General features: G+C 40.4%; 1 protein-coding gene across 1 annotated transcript in view; it reads left to right on the top strand.

Moving 5' to 3' along the window:
• Window positions 1–240: 240 nt before the first annotated feature.
• The window catches only part of pitpnm3 (PITPNM family member 3), a 74,800-nt gene continuing 52,635 nt past the window's right edge, over window positions 241–22,405 (top strand). The window contains exons 1-2 of the mRNA XM_054600573.1: window positions 241–321; window positions 13,337–13,432. Coding sequence (XP_054456548.1) covers window positions 285–321; window positions 13,337–13,432 — 133 coding nt within the window. The 5' untranslated portion in view covers window positions 241–284. The remainder of the gene's footprint in view (window positions 322–13,336; window positions 13,433–22,405) is intronic.

Genomic DNA, 22,405 nt, shown 5'->3' with positions numbered 1-22,405 from the left:
AATTTTTTATTGCCCCCCCCACCCTTCCTCCTCCTCCTCCTCCTCCTCCTCCTCCCTCCTCTTCGCAGTGAGAGTAGACCCGACGCGGCAGCCGCAGCTCTCTCCGTGCCTGTAGTGTCTCAGCCCCGCGTCAGTCTGGCCGGCGTTCAGGTGCAGCAGCCGGGAGAGGGACGCGGGAAGAGAGCCGCCGCCGCCGGGTTTAATCAACTCTCACACACGGAGCGGCTTTTTGCTGAGTGACCGCAGAGAGACGGAGACTCGCGGGGGGGGGGGGAAAGGACACTATGTCAAGGGAGACGAGAGGAAGAGGAAGAGGAAGAGGTAAGGGGGGGGGGGACACACAACAACTACGTGGATATAGTCTCGTGCTAACAGGTAGACAGACAACCGCGATCTCGTGCTGCTGCATGTTTTGGAGGATCTGTAGGAATGTGCAACGGAGCTCTGCGTGTCACACTGTCAGTCCGTCTGTCTGTCTGTCTGTCTGTTGGCCAGTGTTCAATCGAAATGTGTGACCCGTCAGATTCTGTGACGCTGCAGTGTCACTTTGATTAAAAAAAAAATTAAAAAAATTTGGCAACTGCTGACTCATTTAAAAATTCAGGATGTGAAGAGTGTCAAGTAGGGAAAAATATCAAATGGAAAAACTTTGGCAGAAATCCCCAATCAGGTCGCAGAATCCTGAGATTCAAGACACACACACACACACACACACACACACACACACACACACACACACACACACACACACACACACACAGAGCGCACACTGCATGCTGTTCTACTCGATTCATAAAAATCACACATTACATCAGAAAATGGTTAAACTGAATAATACAGAGGGTTTCAGTGGGCAGTTTTGATGCAGCTCATTTGATTGTTAATTGGATATGAGGTGTGTGTTTGACAGGAAAGCAGGCTTCTGGAATTGTGACATTTCTGTAGCATAAAAGCTGCATTGTTGCCCATTCAAAACTAGTTTTGCCACAAAATGATGATTGCCCCCCAAAAAAAGAGGCAACCCTGACAATAGATAGAACACAAAGCACTGCTTTGAGCAGTGTATGAAAAGCACTGAAAGCCCGGTGACTTTCTTTTTCCTGTATTTGATTCGACAACACACAGGTTCTACCGTCTAGGTAATGTAAAAACCTGATAATCATGCCGGGGACAGCAGGGTGGCATTGTGACTAGTCCTGCTTTTCTTCAGTCAAGGGGTCCGGGGTCTGCTTCCTTGTGACGTCGAGCAGTTCTGCCCAGCTGAAGGTCCTTTGAGCAAGTCCTTAAATCTCATTCAGCTTAAGGCTTGCTGTTTGTATGTGAGGTTTGTGCTCTGCCCTTTTCCACGAGGCGAGGGCAGATAGAAAATTTCCCTGCAGAGATCAATAAAATCGGATCACTATTACTCTCGGTAGTGGCAATAAGTGTCACGATAGAGAGGAGATTTTATCCATCATGGTTAAAGCTTGAAAATATTGCTGTCTCGGATTTAAAGTAACATCCTCGCTAGATATGAGGATCCACTGCCGTACAAAGCAGTAAGTCTCTAAAATAGAATATAGATAATAAAATATTTACCTGTTGTCAAGAAGAAGTGCCAGGCTGAGATCAGGGAATTGCATTAACCCATTAAATCTCCACTTGGGCTCCTTTAAATTTAGACAGAATGTATTTTCTTTATCATGAACGATGTTGAGTCTCTTTTTTATTAAAACATTCCGTCAATTTTACAGGAGCGCCGTGGTTTCCTAATTTGAAATAGAATTCTGAGGATTAGAACAAAGACTTAACAGCACAGTAGATTCAACATAAGGCACAAGCCAGTAAAATGGTTAATAAAAGACCATGATCAAGATATGAAAGGAATGAATAGAAACATAAAACGCTGAAGGTCATTGTGAAACTGAGGCACAGATGTTTGGGTCACTGTTTGTAAAGAGGGTCACTGTTTTGCATGGTCATCTGTACCAAATTTGTGTAAATTGTACTTCAAAAAGTCGGGGTGCAGCCTCTAAGGTTACCAAGAGTTTGTTCCACTCTAGAAATCAAGCATTTAGTTGTGTTTTTTTTTTTTTTTTAAGTAGACAATATAACAATACAAATTTGGTTATTTGAATGTATGGAAGACTGTTTGTTTCAGATGCAGCTGGATGGCCTCTCCAGTTGAGCTTAACTATATTGCATTGAGCCTCACCATGAAATTCGCTCACTAATGGAAACTACACTGTGAGGCCTTACATCATTTCAGCCAAGCTCTATAAAATCATGTGAACCCTGCGATGCTCCAGAAGGCCGGTGGCAGACTTAAGAAGTAATGTGCAGTATGTGTCGGTTTGCTGGTTGTGCATTCATATTTCAAGCATGCAGTGTTTCTCGTTTCATTTAATACTGCTTGACCTCAGCTCACAGTAAAACTTGTGAGGTAGAGCGGTTCTCGTATAAAAACATATTCTTCAAAGTCGACATGGACATGGACAGGGCAGACTTTTTAATTTCAAGACTTTCACTTATGCATGCCGATCATATCTTTGTCATTTTCAATTATTAGAGGGCTGCAAGGGATTCTACACTTCTTAATTCTAATTTAAACGTTCTCTTTTGACTCATGAGAGCTAAATCGGCACTACTATCTAGGGTAAGGACGATGAAAAATTAAACACAAGGTTAATATAGGGGTGCTGTATACATTTTCTTCATCATTAAAGTATGATGACGAGAATTTATGGAGCATCTAAGCTTTACAGTTTACAGGGCCTTTTCTCAGCTGCTGCAGAAATGATGGCCTTCTGCCCAGATTCACTGAGTGCGTATTAAACCAGAAGAGAGCCACCAGTTTTAATCATTCAATTATTGAACGATAATTCGAGCGGTAATAAGGGTTCAGGAATTATGGGAGCTGTGCTGCGTAGAGCCTCAGTCCTCAAAGCAAAGCAGATGTAAAGTTCACATAGCCATTTTATTTTCAGTCATTTGGTTGGACCACGCCGAGCTATCTCAACAACTATTGGTTGGATTGCTGTGTAATTTTGTACAGACATTTTTTGCCCCCAGATGTTTAATCCAAATGTCTTCGTTGATTCCCTGAACTTAGCACTACCACAATGTCAATATTTTGATTTATACTGTGAAATTTCTTGATAGATTGGTATGATCTACCAATTTTTTCATGGTTCCCAGAAAATGTATGTTAATGACTTTGGTGGTCCATGATCTCTGGCTTTCTCCTAGCACCATCATGAGGTTGAGTTTGGTGGTTTTGTATTAAATGTGTTGATAAATGACTTACCATTGAATTTGGTGCAAACATTCATGTCCCCCTGAAGATGAAATAAAGTTACTTAGGTGATGCCTTTAAGGTCCAGTGTGTAGGATTCGGTTGCCAGTCGGGTGCCATCTGCATTCCCACCACTAGATGTCACTAAGTCCAACACACTGGTCCCTTTTAACGTTTCATCTAGCATCAGTATCTTGACAATATTTTAATATGTTCAACACTTTGGATGATGACCCAATACCTGCAAAGCTAATTCCCATCAGCCTCAGATGTGCTTTGTGTTTATTAGTTTACCATAATAACCTGCATTAGCATTTAGCTCAAAGCACCACTGTGACTAGTACAACCTCACAGGACTGCTAGCATGGCTGTGGACTCTTAATGTTGGTAAATACACATTCAAAGATGCCAATTGGCTATAAGCCATTTTAGAAATGTTGTTATTTTTTGTTTCATTTTACTTTCTGTAGGGAAATGCAGATGCTCGGTTCCAGCTGTGTTCTGAAGCCAGATGGGTCTTGTGCTGCCAAATCTCTTTAAGAATTTTAGGATTCTAAGTCATCTTTTTCATTCTTCCGTCTTAGTCTCACTGATCCCTACTGTTTGTCCTCGCTAAGAGTTTATGAACCATTTCCTCGCTCAGTGTGAGATAACGCACCTCGGAGCCTTTTTTTTTATATTCGTCATATTTGATGAAATTGGATCAGTCCGAAGTGTTTTGTTTTTTCATTTGCTGTCCAAATAGAATAAATGGGCAGCCTACCTGCGGTTTTGCTGAGATTCAGCGTGAAGCTAAAAATAGAGCTGAAGGATGCTGATGAACAGTCTCTCTCCTTTTCTCTCTGCTTCCTTCTCTTTCTCTGTGAAGGGGAATAGGGAATGTTTGGCAGTATTTTACTGTTCAATCTGTCACGTTTGCCATGTTGTTTTTGGGGGAAAAGACTGCTGGCACATTTTCTGCAAAAAACATTTCATTTTATGTCGTCAGTGATTTCCCAAATCCAGCTCAGTCGCTGAGTTTAAGACACGACACACTTTATTTATTATATTATACCACCACTGCTTGTTGTATGTTGCGTTGTTGTCCTGGCAAATGGTCCCAGACAGCCTGCTCAACAAGCAGCCCACAATGTTCTCTGAATCCTACAGAGGCGTGTGCTAATTCATTCAGCCCGTGACCTCTGTTATTTTATTTGATCATACAAAACGGTGCTAATTTAAATTTAATAGGTGTTTGTCATGGGGAAGCACACGGGGCCTGTGTCAGGGAGCAGTTATTCACAAAGCACACAGCAGCTGGCCTGCTGCTATCTGAGGTCGGAGAGGAGGCGGTGGCAGGGGACCGTCTCACCTGGAGCCGGGCACCAGTCTACTTGTTGTTTGTCACTGCCAAATGTCCTGACGTCACACTGGTGTCTGAATAAAGAGTGCAAAAGCAGAAACTGCCTATTCTCTCTCTGCTTTAGTGAATCACAGATTTCTGGCTCCAAACAGGCCTTTTCATGGCCCACTCTCAGCTCTTTAATGCTAGCCTATCAACAAACACTTTAATAGTTTGGAGTGAACGTTTAAGACCGGTTCATACCATTTTGGGTTTCGGCTAATTGACATTTGTGATTATTTGAAAGCACCTGTCAGCGAGCAACCAGTTGAATTGTGAATCACAAATAGTTGTAGAATTACTTTTTTTAGATTGGTCCTTTTTAGCTGAAATCGTTAGTCAATTATCTGATTAGTCGGATCAACAGAAAATGATTCAGTAGCGATTTTGAAAATCAATTCACTGTGTCACTCACTTTTCAAGCAACATTGCTAAAACGATTAAGTGGTTCCGTCCTCTCATGTGTGAACATTTGCCAGTTTGTTGTGTGTTTATGACAGTAAACTGAGCTAAACTTTATGATTAAGACAGTTTGTCTGACAACACAAGACATCACCTGACATCAATATGTTATAGACCAAACGTATAGGTTGATCGATGAAATGATTGCCAGTTGCGTGTCTGATGGTGTGACGTCACTTTGGCCATGCGGACCCTCGCGAACTTCGTGCATCCGTCGACCATAAATCAAGCATAACACTGTCGAGGTTAACCATTGGCTTTCCCAAACCTCCCAAATTAATAATCGCATCCTTAAATCGTGCATGACAAGTAAAGTTGGGATTAGAATTAGTTTGTGATCTCCTCACCAGCCGGCTGTAACTAAGTGGTTGCCTCTTCACACAGAGCATGCAGCTTCTGATGTAATCCCACACATGCAGTCATCTTCGGGCTGAATATACAGTACTATGTTTGGTCATCGTTGCATAGACAGAAGGGGAGAGTGTGCAGGCGTAGCAGTCCATTAACAGTCGATGCAGGTGCTGATCTGCGTAGCTGCACTGCAGATAAACAGCATCCAGGAGGATAATGTCTGGAAGGTGTGTTTGAGAACGATTCAACAGTTTTGAAGATCAAGCTCTCTGGTGTCTCCTTGGCTGTAGAGATTGATTTGAACTGAAATGAGGTTTGATTTAATTAGAGGACAGGCTATTAATAGCCATTTCCATCTCACACAGGACCAGGCAGACGTTTCTTTATCGTTCATCTTCTGTGAACCATCGTGTGTCCACCGTGGCAGGACATAAAATCACTCAGAATCACAGTCTTTTTCCTTCACGTCTAGTCGGGTCCATGTGATTTTAATCTCTACTTGGCCATGTTGCATGTTAGAAAAAAGGGGAAGAGGCACTTCTCATTTCCTCCCGTTTCTCCATGCGCAAAAGAAAAAACCTAGTTGGATTTCCTCTTGACATGGTAGACGTCTCACTCTGAAGTCGTGGATTGTCCAATGTTCATTCAGAAGTGGTTTGCATAATCACAGAGCCCTCCTGCACTTCCTCTCTGCGTGACGGCAGTCGTTGCCATCGCTGAAGACCCGGTAGATGTTTTGGGTGCCGTTATTTGCTTAGAGTTGGGAGAGCGAGTGAATATGAAATGCTGCTAATTACAAAATGAGGAGATTGGCACTAGTTTAGCTTACAGACCATCTGGGTTGGAGAGGGGAGAGTGCAATGAGAGATAAAGCTCCGGCAAGGAGAAATTCTTTGAGGATGGTAGAAACTGATTAAAAACAGATTCCTCCTTTGAGGCCGTTCTCAACGCTGAGGGCTCGCTCATTATCCTCAAAACACCGAGTACTTTATGAGAACTTTCTCCAAGCTCACGATGAAGCAGTTTCACATTCAAAGCTGGAATACGTTTTATCTTGCATACATATCTATACACATGGACAGTTTTTTGGTGTCGACACTTGAATTGGGATCACAGAATCTTGCAACCTGAAAATGATATCATCACAATAGCACGAAGTCTTCCCATCTAAATAACAAAATATGCTCTCTAGTGTGTGTTTTCTGATGTTTCTCCTGAGGCTGATTCGAATGCTTTGAAGCTTCAACCGTTGCCATGGTAATCAACCTCCAAATTAGCATTAAAATAATCCAAAATTATGCATCATCATCAACCTAATTATTATAAATAATTTTCAGACAGACAGCGTTGTTTGTGTTGTATAGAGGGGGTCGATGTTGATTCAGCTCATACAGACGATGAAGCGTCAAACATAATATTTTTACGTTTGGCTTAGGTAGAAAACTTTGTGTATCGATTAAAGTAAAATGTGACAAAGCACAATGATAACAGACTTGGCGAATAAATCATATATATGAAGCATGCTTATAAAACTTCCAGACGAAAACGTCAGATAGCCTATGTGTGTAGCAATGAACCCCCAGATGATCAGACCCAGTTTAGGTGAACCAGGTCTAGCAACCTTAGTTAAAGAAACCCCTTTATATATCCAATAAAACACATTTTTAGATTTCTTATTTGTATTGATTGCATATTCACTGATTTGTATTGCTTTTAATATTTTACAACATTAAACAATTCAGTAAATACTTCAGTAGAACTTGAGATGAAGTATTAAAAGGGGTTAAGGTACAATTCCAACTCGTTCTCTGTGCAGCTCGAGGGAATTATGCATTCTAAGGTCGGATGATATCTTTTTAGGATGATTTTTGTCAGTAGTCAAGGCAAATATATGTAATACGAAAGATAGAAAGATAAATGAGTTAAACTAAATATTTCAGGGGCTGCAGTCGAGCAGAGTTTTCAACATGAATCCATAACTTCACAGCGTCTTTAATAGCTGCCTTCAAATAGAAAAATGTCTCCTTATATCACAGCCCTACAGGTTACATGTCTGTATTGAATTTCCCGTAAATCATATGTATCTAGGGTGCGAATTACACTGAGAATCAATAGAAAATACCACATAGATTAATTATTAAATTATAGGGTTTATTCCAAGAGAATAAGAGTCAGAGAGAAACATCTTCTCCAAGTGTAAATATCATTTAACATGAGTCACACAGGAGGAAGGATGAAAACATCCACTTAGAACAGAGATAACTTGACTTAGCTTTTCTATCCATAAAAACAGACCAATCTGCAGCAGATAGTCACAACAGGTATAGCTGGATATAAAATGGGCCCTCTATAAACCACTCTTATCACCTTAACCCATGATAAAAAATGTATGGTAGAACACTGTTTACAGATTTCTGTACAATAACTGTTGCCCAGAAAGCTATATATGTATTTATAAAATAAAGATTCCTCTAACAGCAGCTGTGCAGTATCTGCCTCCCTCCCTCCCTTTGTTTATAATATTAGACCACAGAAGTTTCTTTAGGTAAGGGGGCTTTCACAAGCCAACCATCAGCCAGCCATTTATTATTTTTTAATGAAACTGGTGCAGTTCGTTTGGGCAGTTGTGTATGCAGTAATCATACCCATACAGAATATGCTTAATCAAGTCCACAAAACGAGTTACTTTTATAAAGTCAATCGAGATAAACCAGTGGAAAAGGGATTTGTGCACATAGTATATGAGTGCCAAGTTAAAGTAAAAAAAACTTTGACAGCAACATTAGTCTGCCATTCGGATGAAATTTGCTCCTGCATACACGCCCCTTGGTCCACTTTCATTTGTGCACTGTGAAGCTAAACCGGACTCAATAGAATGCAAACGGAAAGTAGCAATTTCACTCTGATTATTATTATCACTTGTGAAAGCTCTCTAAGGCTCTAGTGGGCTTCTTTTCGCTGTTTCTGTGGCTTAGCTTAAGTGAACTCAGTTTCGCCTTTTTAAATAACTCAAAATTCTCTACACCCACGTGTCAAAAATGCTGTGTTAAAAAACAAGCAGGAATGAAACACAGAGTTTTAAAAACCCTATCGTTTTGAGGTGTTTACTGACCAGCATGAGGACCTGGTGAGTCCTGAATGCAGGCTTTAGCTTTAAGTTGATCATAGACCAACATTATATGGCAAAAAAGGCTATTTGCCTGATATTCTCCTTTTTTTACCAAATAGCATTTTCAGGGACAATGCTCACAGTCTACCAGCCATCCATCCGACTCTCACATTAAAAGTCAAACATTTGACCTTGTGACTCTCAGCACTACCTCCTCTCACATGTGTAGCACTGCAGCCGTGTGTTTTGTAGTAAAGCTGGAGAGCCATACCTGTATACGCTAGAGGGGGTATAACCTGTGATTGCAACGGAGCTGCTCCAGTAATTGATGCTGTCAGCCCACCGTTTCAACCGGCTACAGGCCGCTGTGTAAACACTGCTGGGAGTGTATAATGGAAAGAAAGAGATGAAAGAGGAAATAGATGAGTCACAAGCAACCTTGTGTTGTGCTGTTCTGAAGAAAAGCTTTTCAGATACTTGCAAACACATTTTGAACACAATCCCATTGAAGTGCCGGGCCTCTCCCATGTCTCTCCCTCTCTTCTTGTTAGTTTCCATAAGTTGCGTATTTATATTCGAAAGACGAGCTGTATTGGTTTTGCAGATACCCGCAAATTGACCATCACCCTTTGTTGTTTTTGGTAAGGAATTCTGTTGAACACTGTGAAACCAAAGTTGAGCTAATTAGTGATAAGGACTGGAACATCATTATATGTCATTTATAAAATGCAGCTAGCTGTTCTCCTTGATACTTGTCTAATTCTTTGTTAAACCTGTATTTACCTGTTAATACAGCCCAAAACAACTGCATAACGCATTATGCAAACTAGAAATTGATTCATGTATATAGATTTTTACTCAATTAGGGTTGAAAAGGCATTAAATTAATGCTTGTTGTGAATTGGAAATATCCATTACATCTGATTTGAAGTGTTATTATACTAAAGTGCATGAAAACATATATAAGCCTCATTTCAGCGAAAGTCCATTGTTTAAAGAAATATAACCAAGTTTAAGGAATATCGCACTACTTGGTCATGTCTGGATATACTACTTAAACTCCTTCACAGCTGTCAGTTTAAGCAATTTTATAGTACCATTTTTGTTGAAAAATGACTTTCAATTCCAGGACTGAGACAAAAACAACCCTGAGACAAAATCGGGACATTTTTGTATTTCTCCAATACTTTGCTTTGGACCAAATATCTGAAAACTCATGAAATTCCCAACAACCTCAGCTGTACTTTGTTTTCAGTGCTTAGTAGCAAGTTAGCATGCTAACACGCAAACCAAAGACGGGACCCATGGTTGACTGCGTTGCCATTTTGAGCATGTCGGCAGTCTGATGTTAGCATTTAGCTCATAGCATATGTGGCATATTACAACCTCACAGAGCTGCTAGCGTGGCTGTGGACTCTTCTTGGCCCCATGCATTGACACACATAGTGACTTGACATAACTATATTGTAAGTGTGAGTATTTGAAATACTTATTGACACAGTGTATTTTCATGTTTTTTTTTAAACATTTCCCTGATCTGATTCATGATTTTCTAAGTGATGTTATGTGAAATTATGAAACAACATAGATTGCTAAACCAATCACATCTAATTTGTCCTGGCTTTCAAACTGGATTGTCTGCTCAGATTTGCACTGCTGCTGCTTGTGTGATCATAATCTGTAGTTCTTTCAAGCATTCACGCAGTAGCTGTGGGGATATGGTGTACCGTAATGCCCTGCAGGGAGCTACAGCAATCCTTTCCTTTACCCAGTAGGAACGGCAGCGCTTGGTGATAGGCGCTCCGGTGTGAGTTTTGGAGGGACTCCTTAAACATTTTAAGACATTCAACATGCATGCCCGGCTCCAGGAGAAACGTCAACTCTTTGGCAGTTGTTTAGGGTAGCAGCTGGCTGGGGGTGGCTACACCTGGGGGTGTTTCTACTTTTCAAAGTTGTTCCTTTCCTTTGCTCACGCTGTGCACCCCATCAGCTCCTCCAGGAGCTCTGAACACGGTGGCACACAGCAACGCCTCTGCCCATCCATATGTCTCCTCAGCATGACTTTGTCAGAGCCTCAGACTGTCAAGTAGGATGCACAGTGGAGAGTGACGGGCCCAATATTAGATGCTCAACAGCAGGCTGAAATTTGTCGCCATGCAAGCCTACAAATTTTAGAGAGCTTTTTCCCATGCAATGGTAAAAGTGAATACTGCTCAAAAATACAAAGAATAAGCATTTATTGAATACTGTGTTGTTTGTCCAAGCATGTAAGCTAAGCAGCAAAACAGAATGAGTGTGAAATAATAGCTTTACATTTGTATGTTTGTGTGTTGTTCGTCTCCATGTTCCCCTGGTTCATTTTCGTGGCGCAATGTCGTAGGAATGCCTGGAGAAAATTCAGATTTTCCATTTGGACTCAAGGATGAACTGATAAGATTTTGGTGTTCAAAGGTAAAGGGCAAGGTCACTGTGATCATATGTCTGTCCCATTCTTGTGACAGCGATATCTCAGGAATGCCTTGAGGGAATTTCTTCAGATTTGGCGAAAATCCGTCCACAAGGAGGAACTGTTTAGACTTTGGTGGTCAAAGGTCACTGTGATCTCACAAAACATGTTTTTGGGCCATAACTCAAGAATTGATATGCTAATGATAACAATTTGCAACAAATGTCTAAAAGGATAAAATGATGACAATTTGGAAAGACATCGATGTAAACTGTACCTTGACTGGTTGGCCGAGGCATAACGTTTATAGCTCCTGTAGTCATACTGTTTATGTGGACGGAGACATATTTACATTTTCAAAGAGAGAAGTACTCTCTATCTTGATGTTGTGTGCAGTAATTACTTATTTCACTGCGAGAGCAGAGAATTTCGCCAAAAAGTGTAGTGTTTATACGGCAGTTTAGTTGACACAAATTAGGACTCCGGGATGATGTATAAGGGATTGCTGTAAAGTGCAGGGGAAATTCTGCTTTTGCTGTTCTGTGCTGCTGTTTGTCTGTATGTTGATACACATTAAATTCTCCACACAAAGACTGAACTAATCCTCGCCTCAGCCCCGTTACTCATCCTCCATAGGCTATAGGCCAAGTTGACAGGGTTAAAGGCTTTGCTTGGAGGTTCAGGGATCCTGGAGAATGAATTTTGCTGATGGGCAGATCTTCCACTAAGTCAAAAGTAAAAGAGAGAGAGAGAGATTCAGTTTATCCCTAACTTGGTTGGCATATTGACTAATTGTCCAGGATTAAAGTGTTTAGAAAGCAGTTGCAAGGATTTTTCTTTAAAGACTGTTGAGGTGGAGGGTGTCACTGCTCTTTTCAGATCTTCATGGTTTCTTGACAGTAATGGAAAATGATAAAGAAGCTTTTTACAGTGTTACATGTTTTTCCTCTATTTGGGAGTGCTAACGGTTGTTGTTTGTGAGAAATGTACAAACAGAAATAATAAATAGTAGTGTTTTTGGTTAAGCTGTTAAAGTGGCTCAATAATTTAGATTCCTAATGTTAGTGCCATTACACTAGACCAGTGACTCAAAATGGAAATTTTCTCTTGAAAATGATTTCCATTTATGGAGAGATGACCATTTATCACAAAACCTCTAGGGACAATTTTTTCGCGACACCATTTTGAAATGAAGTGGATGAAGAGGAACTGGAACTGGGTTGTGTGAATTGCCAAAGTGATGGGTGGAAACTGTTCAATATCCCAGGAGGGAAACGTCTCCTCCTGCACAGAGTAAATAATTGAATGCATACAATGTAATAAGATAAAAGGACATCTGTGGTATGCATACAGGTGTACAGTAAACATTAGAATGAAAAGCTAGTTGGACTGTCTTATGTCATTTGAAAGCAGGTATATTAAGTGGATGTAAATGGTGCCCATTGGGCGAATTCCTATGATTTATATGATAGTTAGTGTAATGGTAGTAAGTAATGTAATGAGAGAATGTTGTAAAAGTGAAACATTTGACGAATTGCCAAATTGTGTCTGTGATGAAAAGTCAGGAAGGATGGCTGTGGAAATGGGAAAATGGAGTTTCGTGATTTGTGACACTTGGCCAGCAGGGAAACGTGTTTTTTAACATCATCAAAGTGGAACTATATTGATGAAAACATTGTTGAAACATTAAATCAATTGCATATAAGAACAAAACACTGCTTTTCAGCCTGATGTTTAGTTGCTCTTTTAAAGGCACAACATTTTAACCCTGACACAATTTAGCAGAATTACACTTGGAGAAGAGGCTCTAATTAATCTTGTAAATGAACACCAACCTCGGCAAACCAGGATTTGTCAGTTTCACCCGAATGTGTTACAGCCACTTTCTGCTTTGGAGAGTTTTGAGAAAACAAATTGCTCTTCCCTGTTGTTTGCGATGGTTTCATATCTGGGTACTTGAGAGTGAATATTGTCAACAAATGGAAAGTGCTCAAAATCCCTTTTCATCCCTGCTCTTGTATCAGAAGGTCACAAAAACACTGCCCGGCCTCCTTGCTGAGGCACTTGTGTGCTATGAAACTGCTCAAAGAAAAGTCCATTTGGGTCTTTTCACCTGCTGTGGCACTCAAAAGGGCCATTTATCCCCACCTGGGGCATTGACACTTTGGTTTTCAACCGTGAGGTAAAAAAGAACGAAAGATTAAATAAATATGCCGGAGCTGCCTGTCGTCCAGTTCTGTGATTAATGTCACAACCCTGTCTGTCATCCTTTCAGTCTAAAAGCGGATTTTATTTTCCTCTTCTGACCCACAGGATCATCACGAAAGCAAAGCGCCTCTCATTGGTGTCTGCAGAATATTGCACAAGAATCAGTTGAGAGCTCTGATGAGGAGTTCTTTGATGCCAGAGGTTAGTATTACATTTTATTTTCCCATTTTATCTTCACCGTGTAGTTTTTCTGTCTCAGTTTTTCCCTCTCAGAAATGATCTTAACCTCTTTTCAGATCACTCTTATAGCCCGTTTTCACTACAGGAACTTGTAGACATGCGGTCATTTCCATGGGTTCTGCTTTGTTTCAAAGTTAAGACAAAGCAGGATAGAATGAGTGACACATAGATCATGTATTAATAATCATTCCTAATTGTTTTAAACCAATATCACTTTCCACTGTGAAAGAGTCTTGTACATTAATTGAAGATGTCAGATTGACCAGAAATAGACACACTTGAGTAGATATTCGTCTACCAGCCTTTTCACTTTCACAGAGGGAGTGAATCAGCGAATAAGTGGAATACTTATCCCACCAATTATCAACTACAAGTGCTCCTCCCGAGAGACTTTTGGTAGAGATACTTATCTGTGTTGTTTTTATTATAACATGTTCTGATTTTACATTAAGTCAGTCAATAGCCAGGGGTCTGTTGAGAGTTTCTGGTGTCCGACATAATGTCTTATGTGCAAACAGGCTCAGTGGGAAACACTGACCGTCTGCTCTGTTCAATTTTGGAGGAAATTTTAAGTGCTGCAGTAAGAAGTTGTGTGTTTTGTGTATGGAAATGCGATTAAAAAAAATGTTTCACTGTCGTTTTCATTCACATTCACTTTTGTATATCTCATTTCACTCTTCCTGCCTCGATCTTTTGTTCGCTTCCCTCCCTTAGTTTCGATTTCCCTTCACTCCCTTTCACTTGCACCTTCTGTTTGCCATAAAAGGGCGCGTTCACTGCAGACCTCCTTATCACGGATGTCATGGAGCAGTGCTGCACGTTGCTCAAAATTCATTTTGTGAGACCGGTGTCAAGGCGCCTGTTATCTTATCCCGAGGGGATAAGATAACATGTGCATGTGTTTAATGTGAGCAGACGTACGCCATCGTCCTCACTTGCGCATCTGCTGCAAGGGATTCCACACTCAGCCGTGAAATATTTTTACCGAAGAGAAGGGACAGAGAGCAATGATGTCCTTTTTATCTTTTTTAATTAAATAGAATAGGGAGAGACTGCAAACTGGTGTGTTGCGTGTCAAACAAACATACACAAGTGCACAATCAGATGTTTGTTGTGTGTGTGTAGTTGTATTTCATGTTATTTAGTTAAGGAAGTATACACAGTTGGACATTTTGGGAAACAAACTTTGATTTTTTTTGCCGAGTTAGATAAGACAAATAACGTTTCTGCAGTAAATTTGAAGCTACAGCCAGCAGCCAATTAGCTTAGCATAAAGACTGATGTAGTGGGAAACGAATAACCTGGTTCTGTCTAAAGATAAGAAAATGTCCACCTACAGGCACATTTAAATATCAGCAATTAACAATGTTATATCTCATTTGTTTAATCCATACAAAACTGAAGTGTAGAAATGACAAGCTGTGGATTCACGTGCCTGGGAAATCACTGTACCTGGCCACGAAATAGTCAGGACATAACCCCCATAAAACCACATAAAGATCCTTGTTTTTCCACTTTGTCTATGTTGGTTAAGTAGCGGGCTTTATAACTCAGTTTTTCTTCCTGTTTTCACTTCAGGCTGGTTTTCTTTTCCAGATCCCTAATTGGCTTATTTGCTGGTTTGTTCTTCAGAGACCAAACATATCAAATCAAATTTTTGATTTGTGATGCACACAGGCCAGTATTTTTCAGGTCTTTGTTTTCAGTTTGTTGGAAAGCCTTGTATTATCCTTTTATGTTGCATGAAAGCATTGCTGTCCCAAATCAACAAAGAAGCTCCATCGTAGAAAGAGCAACACTGAAACATGAAATGCAACAAAGCTAAAGAAATAAACCAAGAAAAGAAAAGAGCAGATGTTTGAAGGGATTTTTTTGCTTTGCAGTTTCTATGTGACTTTAATGTCTGTGCTCATGGAGTGGAGTGGAGCTCAGTCCTGCAGGAAAGGCAACAGAGCAAATTATTCCAAACATTCAGTATGAAGGATGCCTCCCTTAGGGAAACCAGAACTCTGCAGGCCCACTACAGTCACTTGCTTACTGCAGGACTGTGACTCTCGATCTTCGCTTTTATTTCTACCAGGCACACTGGGTATATGTTTCCTTAAGCCCAGGGCAATTTCAGCCTTTTATAGAAAAGTAGCACGAGGAACTGAAAGGATTACATTGAAGAGTGACCGATGGGGTGTTTGTCATATTATAGGCCTACCACTCAAACTGGAACACTAAGCTTGTGGGGGAGTTTTATTTATGTGGTTATGATTAATGCCTTCATCTACACTGTGTAACCCAGTTCACCCAGAAATGAATTTGCTCCGTTTTCTGCTATGAAGATGAGCCCTGACTGTTGTTATTGTTTATCTGTGTTTTCTACTGTTTATTTCTTGACCATTTATCTTGCTAATGCATTCTCTCTGTATAGATATTGTCAGGAGCATCTTGAAAACAAGATGAGTCATCTCAAGGGGCTCTTCCTGCATCCTGGAAGTTGAATTTGAGTGTTGAGAAGTGGCTATATTTTTATGCTTTTTTTATTTTTTATTATTACTATTCAGTGTACTTGGCCAATGTTGGTGCACAGTGCGCTCCTTAGCTGTCAAAAACAGAGCTTTGAAATTGCATCCTCAAGTACAGGCCACAGGTATGTGACATTTCTGGGGGTTTTCCTATGTAATGCAGCCAATTGGATTTGGACACTGATCACAGGGTTTATAGGGATGGCTTTTTCCTTTAGGGTGTTCACAATCATACTGGGTTGACAATGTAGGTCTATTAGCCATTTTTGAATACCATTTTAGAAGAATGTCAGCAGGACAATGATCCTAAACATAAAGCCAAAGCAACTAATGAGTTATTTTATAGCCACAGAAGTTTTATTTCCTGTTTGGCCAAGTCTGTCTCCTGAACTCCCCTCTGGAAGTCAAAGTTTAAACAGGTGTAGTATAGGTCTGCCAGAGCCTCTTTAGGGAAGATGCCAAGCTTCTGCTGATGTTTGAAGGTCAGCGTCTTCAGGCCTTATAGACTTAAGTCATTGATTGTAAAAGATTTACTTAATTATCTAACAAATACCATGACTGTAGTTAAGAATATGTTAAATTGTTCAACTACGTTGTTCCCCTAAACTGGATGATCACATTAGTCAGATACAAAGTAAGTCTTCTTATTCACACCATTTTTTTTTCTACACGAAAAGCTGTATATAGCAACAGTCTGTAACTCATTGCAGCGGTCTACTAAATGCCGTAGAATGCTATGATTGACCTATTACAATTGAGTAACCAACGAAGTGGTGTAATAAAATGAAATAAATGTATTTTATAAATGTATTTGTATTATCTGAATCTAGTGTCTAAGGATAGATGGTGTTGTAACCGTACAAATTGTTGAGTCACAAATTACAAATTAATTTCACTGGAGTCCTAAAAAAAAACAACGTAAGGAAGGGAAAAAAAATCAATTGCCAGCCTTGACGACTGATATGAAATCCAGTAATATCTGTGTGTGATGTTTTTATAGAGAAAGAGCTTCACTCCCCGTCAGTTATGTTGTCATGTGTGAGCCAGTGTTCCTGTGACATGTTGTGGAGGCAACACAGATTACCTGGATGGTTTGATGCTGTCCTCTCTGTTGATTACCAAATCCCCACACATGTGCACGCATCCAGAGTGCCATGCATTTATTTCCCTATTACTGTGTAATTTGTTTTTAAATTAGCTTTAATATTGAAGCATCTTCCCAGTATTCCATTCACATTTCATGGTTTCACTTTTCCAATATCTCCATCTCATCTTCATCAGTTTGCTGAAAATGCTCATTGGGACCAAATTGCATTATTAATATTTGTTTGACGAGATGAAACACTGTGCCTCAGCCAGAAAATTCTGGTGTTGTTTTGGTTTGAGGATAACAGTGTCAGTTTTGTTATTGGTGAGATATGAACAAGACAATATTTAGATTCCTGTAGTCTATGTTTGTATTTGAACACTTGATTAAGAAAAGCTTGATAAAATATAATTTGTTAACAGAATGAATGTCTGGTAATACATTTTTTTGGGTCTGTTAAATCAGGCTTGTATTTCTGAAGTACAGAATGTTCTCTGTGCTGTGTAATCTCATACAAATACAGCGGGTAAAATAAGTATTTAACACGTCACCATTTGTCTCAGTAAATATATTTCTAAAGGTGCTATTGACATGACATTTTCACCAGATGTTGGTAACAACCCAAGTAATCCATACATACAAAGAAAACCGAACAAATAATTTCAGAAATTAAGTTTTGTGTAATAAAATGGAATGACACAGGGAAAAAGTATTGAACACGCTTACTGAAATTTATTTAATACTTGGTACAAAAGCCTTTGTTGGTAATGACAGCTTCAAGAAGCCTCCTGTATGGAGAAACTAGTCGCATGCATTGCTCAGGTGTGATTTTGGCCCATTCTTCCACACAAACAGTCTTCAAATCTTGAAGGTTCCGTGGGCCTCTTCTCTTCTATGAACTCTGATCTTTAGTTCTTCCCATAGATTTTCTATTGGATTCAAGTCAGGTGATTGGCTGGGCCATTCTAGCAGCTTTATATTCTTTCTCTGAAACCAATTGAGAGTTTCCTTGGCTGTGTGTTTGGGATCATTGTCTTGCTGAAATGTCCACCCTCGTTTCATCTTCATCATCCTGCTAGATGGCAGCAGATTTTTATCAAGAATGTCTCGGTACATTTTTCCATTTATCCTTCCTTCAATTATATAAAGTTTGCCAGTGCCGTATGCTGAAAAACAGCCCCACCCCATGATGTTCCCACCTCCAAACTTCACTGTTGGCATGGTGTTTTAGGGGTGATGTGCAGTGCCATTTGACCTCCAAACATGGTGTGTATTATGGCATCCAAAGAGTTCAATTTTGTCTCATCTGACCAGACTATATTCTCCCAGTATTTCACAGGCTTGTCTAAATGTTGTGCAGCAAACTTTAAACGAGCTTCAACATGCTTTTTCTTCAGCAATGGAGTCTTGCGTGGTGAGCGTGCATACAGGCCACGGCGGTTGAGTGCATTACTTATTGTTTTCTTTGAAACAATTGTACCTGATAACTCCAGGTCTTTCTGAAGCTCTCCATAAGTGGTCCTTGGCTCTTCTGATAATTATTTTCACTCCTCTGTCAGAAATCTTGCGAGTAGCACCTGGTCGTGGCCGGTTAATGGTGAAATGATGTTCTTTCCATTTCCGGATTATGTCCCCAACAGTGCTCACCGGAACATTCAGAAGTTTAGAAATCCTTCTGTAACCAATGCCATCAGTATGTTTTGCAACAATAAGGTTGCGAAGGTCTTGAGAGAGCTCTTTGCTTTTACCCATCATGAGATGTTTCTTGTGTGACACCTTGGTAATGAGACACCTTTTTATAGGCCATCAGTTGGTACTGAACCAGCTGATATTAATTTGCACTGACAAGGGGCAGGATTGCTTTCTAATTACTGATAGATTTCAGCTGGTGTCTTGGCTTTCCATGACTTTTTGCACCTCCCCTCTTCATGTGTTCAATACTTTTTCCTTGTGTCATTCCATTTTATTACGCAAAACTTAATTTCTGAACTTATTTGTTTGGTTTTCTTTGTATGTATGGATTACTTGGGTTGTTACCGACATCTGGTGAACATTTCATGTCAATAGCACCTTTTAGAAATATATTTACTGAGAAAAATGGCGACGTGTTCAATACTTATTTTATCGTCTGTCTGTCTGTCTGTCTGTCTGTCTGTCTGTCTGTCTGTCTGTATGTATGTATGTATGTATGTATGTATGTATGTATGTATAATAGATCCTTTTATTCAAATGTTTCTGCTCTTTCATTGTTTCTGCCAAAGGTAAGCAGCAGCAGCAGCGGGAGGTATTTATGCAGGATTGCTTTCACTTCCTGTTATTAATCCCCCCTGAAGAATCTGATGAATTCCAGGAGCCCTCCACTCGCCATTAGTAACAACAATGAAATTGTGAATCATACGTCTCTTCTACTCAGCATACTATTCTTACCCACCTCCACCTTGCAGCCCCCCACAGCATCACTCAACATGTTTACCTCTCACATATGTAAATCCACACACATTTGCACACAAGGGTGAAACGTCTCATTTTTTATCACGACTGAATGTGCCTTCAGGCAGCTCGAGCGAATGCCAACACAATTGTCACATTGTTTATTGATGTGAGTTGTTGACAAATTTGCTGTGTGTTAATCTGGATTTCTTATTTGATGACATGAATTTAAATAATGAGCTGAATTGACAGACCGAGCCTGAAAGGAAAGCCATGGTGATGGCTGCTCCCACAGTTTAATGATATAATAAATTGCCACGGGAGATAAACTGTCTGTATGTAAGTGGGGCATCTACTCTGATCTATTTGTGGACGTGAACTGGTTTGACAATGTTTTGCCTGATGGAAAACTTATTTGCATGTTGTTTAATAAAAGTTGTCAGAATAATCCTAAAATGTGCCGATTCACATTTGCCTATATACACCATGACATAATAAGACCTACTTCATAGGAATAACTTAACATTTTGGTAAAAAAACGATTACTCGCTGTCTTGCTCAGAGTTGGATGAGAATGTTGATAACACTCTAACGTCTGTCCGTTCAATATGGAGCTACAACCAGGAGTTGATAAGCGTAGCTTTATGTAAAGTTGGAGATGGGGGAACGGCTTGTCTGGCTAAGTCCAAAGATAACAAAATTTGCCTCCCAGCACATATGCATGTAACATTGCAGGGACATGCACGTGAAGGTTTATATCAGTCGGAGGGAGGCCCTTTCACGTTTAGGAATGAACCAATCACAAGACTCCGCTGAATATGATTTGAATCTGCGACTTGTTTGTGGTTTATCATTTGAGCCAGTGCTTTCGTGGGAGATTTTATGACGAGCAAGTCTGGCAAACTTGTTGAATATTAAATACAATACAAGAACACTGTCACTTCACCTGTCTTGTTAAATAATAAGAGATATCTTCCACCACGTACATGTACATTCAGCTATGGGTTTTATGGCAGTTGGCATCCATAAGTGTTGGGGACTGTCCCCCATTTGCTATGTAAAGGTATAATGGAGTAGTGTCTACCTGAGCAGAGGACGACGTCACTCTGCCTCTGTTCGTGTTATCAGTGCTTCTCTGTGCTTTGTTGACTTGGCATTGACATCATTCTCAACAACCTGTTCGTGTAATCTGCGGCACAAGCATAAAACAAAGAGATCACAAGTATGAAAGGCAACATTAAAATGGCAATGAACAATAAAGTTCTATTAAAGCAAACAGCATTTGTATGTGAAATTATATAGGCACATAAAATGAGCCATTCAAAATATACTGTACATACTACATAAAATGAGAGGCAGCACTGCAAAAGCACCACTTTAAGCACTGTTTAGGAATTAAATCATAATTACACCTTTTTTCACACATTTCGTTCTCACTCTATCCGATTACGCACACACATTGCCTGCTTGTGAGCTCTGCTCATGGGGTTTCAATGCCGTCCATCTACCGTAGCCTACTTACCTGACAGACTGTTCATGCCATTTTTACGGGATAATCCCCAAAGCAATCTCATTTTCATAGTGTGTGGTATGGGGAGTTGAAAGGGCCTAAAATAAAGCTGTGTTGGTATTTTGATAATTCCGCTCCTTCAACTAATGCATGATGATGAGTTCAAGAAATTGAGAATGGGACGCTAAAAAAAGCTATTGAAGTGGCAGAGGTCAACCGAGGCCGTTTCCTCCTCATTTAACAACATGGCATCTATTCCTCTCTCTTCCATTCTTGACACTTGATCCCCGTGAGCCGACAGAGTGAAGGATGTTTCTAAATCTCTTTTCTCTCTCGGTTCTTTTGGCTGCAGGCACTTCTTTTTCTCTTCTCGCCTGTTGTTCGATTCTGATTATGTCGTTCTGTCATATATTTTAAAAGCAGGAGATAAGGTCTCTCCAATCGTTTGGCGTCGTTCTCCTGATAATATGTGCATTGCATTTGTTTGTGTTGCACCTGGTTTTCAGTGTAGGTACTTATTTTTACCTCGGCTCAAACACATTATGCCTCTCAGAGGAGCTTGTGTTTTGGCTGCGAGCGTTTTTACTCATCTCTCCCTCCAGGAGATGATTCAGTAACCTGCCTCTTTCAGGGTGTTAAGCCTGCTTTGCATTCTCCTCCTCTCCAAGAACAGGCTCTCTTACATCCTGCAACGCTTTGTTCAGATCCAATATGCACCTCTCTGTGTGTCTCTCTCTCGCTCCTCTCCATATTCTCCGTGCTTGTCGGTGTATGTTTGAATCTGCAAGTGTGTGCGCTGTGTCCCTGCATTATTACATTCAGCTCACTACCGTCTGACCGGAGGGAAGAGAGGGCACCAAAAGGGGGGAGGAGGAGGAGATAGCGAAAGACAAACTGTGACCAGTAGACCGTCGCTGTGTGATCCATATAGACAGGCATGTCAGAGTGTTTCAGAGCTGCCAGGCAGGAATGTGTGAGAGAGGAGAGAAGTCTGTCAGGTAGAGGGGTTTATTCCTGCATGACTCATCCTGTGTCAGACTGTCTCGGTTGCTGATCCACACAACACACACCGTGCTTGTCTTTTTGGTATACAACAGAGCTCGTCATTGACCACGAAAATGTGGTGGTGGGCAATGATTGACCGTCTGTTTGATTGTTCATGTTTGTTACCCTAACCTATTTGTTAGCAAAGGAGCTTTGTTCAGGGATATCTGCAATTACAGAGGTGATGGCCAGAGCTACAAAAATATAAAACTGATGCTGCGACCTTCCTTTAAGATATCCTCGTTTTCTTTGTTTCTCATGCTCTACATGTACATTGACTCACATTATTCCACTGATCCACGGTTGATAGTATAGTGCCAGCATCTGTATTAATGAGCCCAACAACGGTC

This window comes from Anoplopoma fimbria, chromosome 1, assembly GCF_027596085.1.
Source record: "Anoplopoma fimbria isolate UVic2021 breed Golden Eagle Sablefish chromosome 1, Afim_UVic_2022, whole genome shotgun sequence".
Classification (NCBI taxonomy): Eukaryota; Metazoa; Chordata; class Actinopteri; order Perciformes; family Anoplopomatidae; genus Anoplopoma; species Anoplopoma fimbria.
Note: the sequence above shows the minus strand (reverse complement) of the source record. Positions and strands in the feature narration are given on the sequence as shown.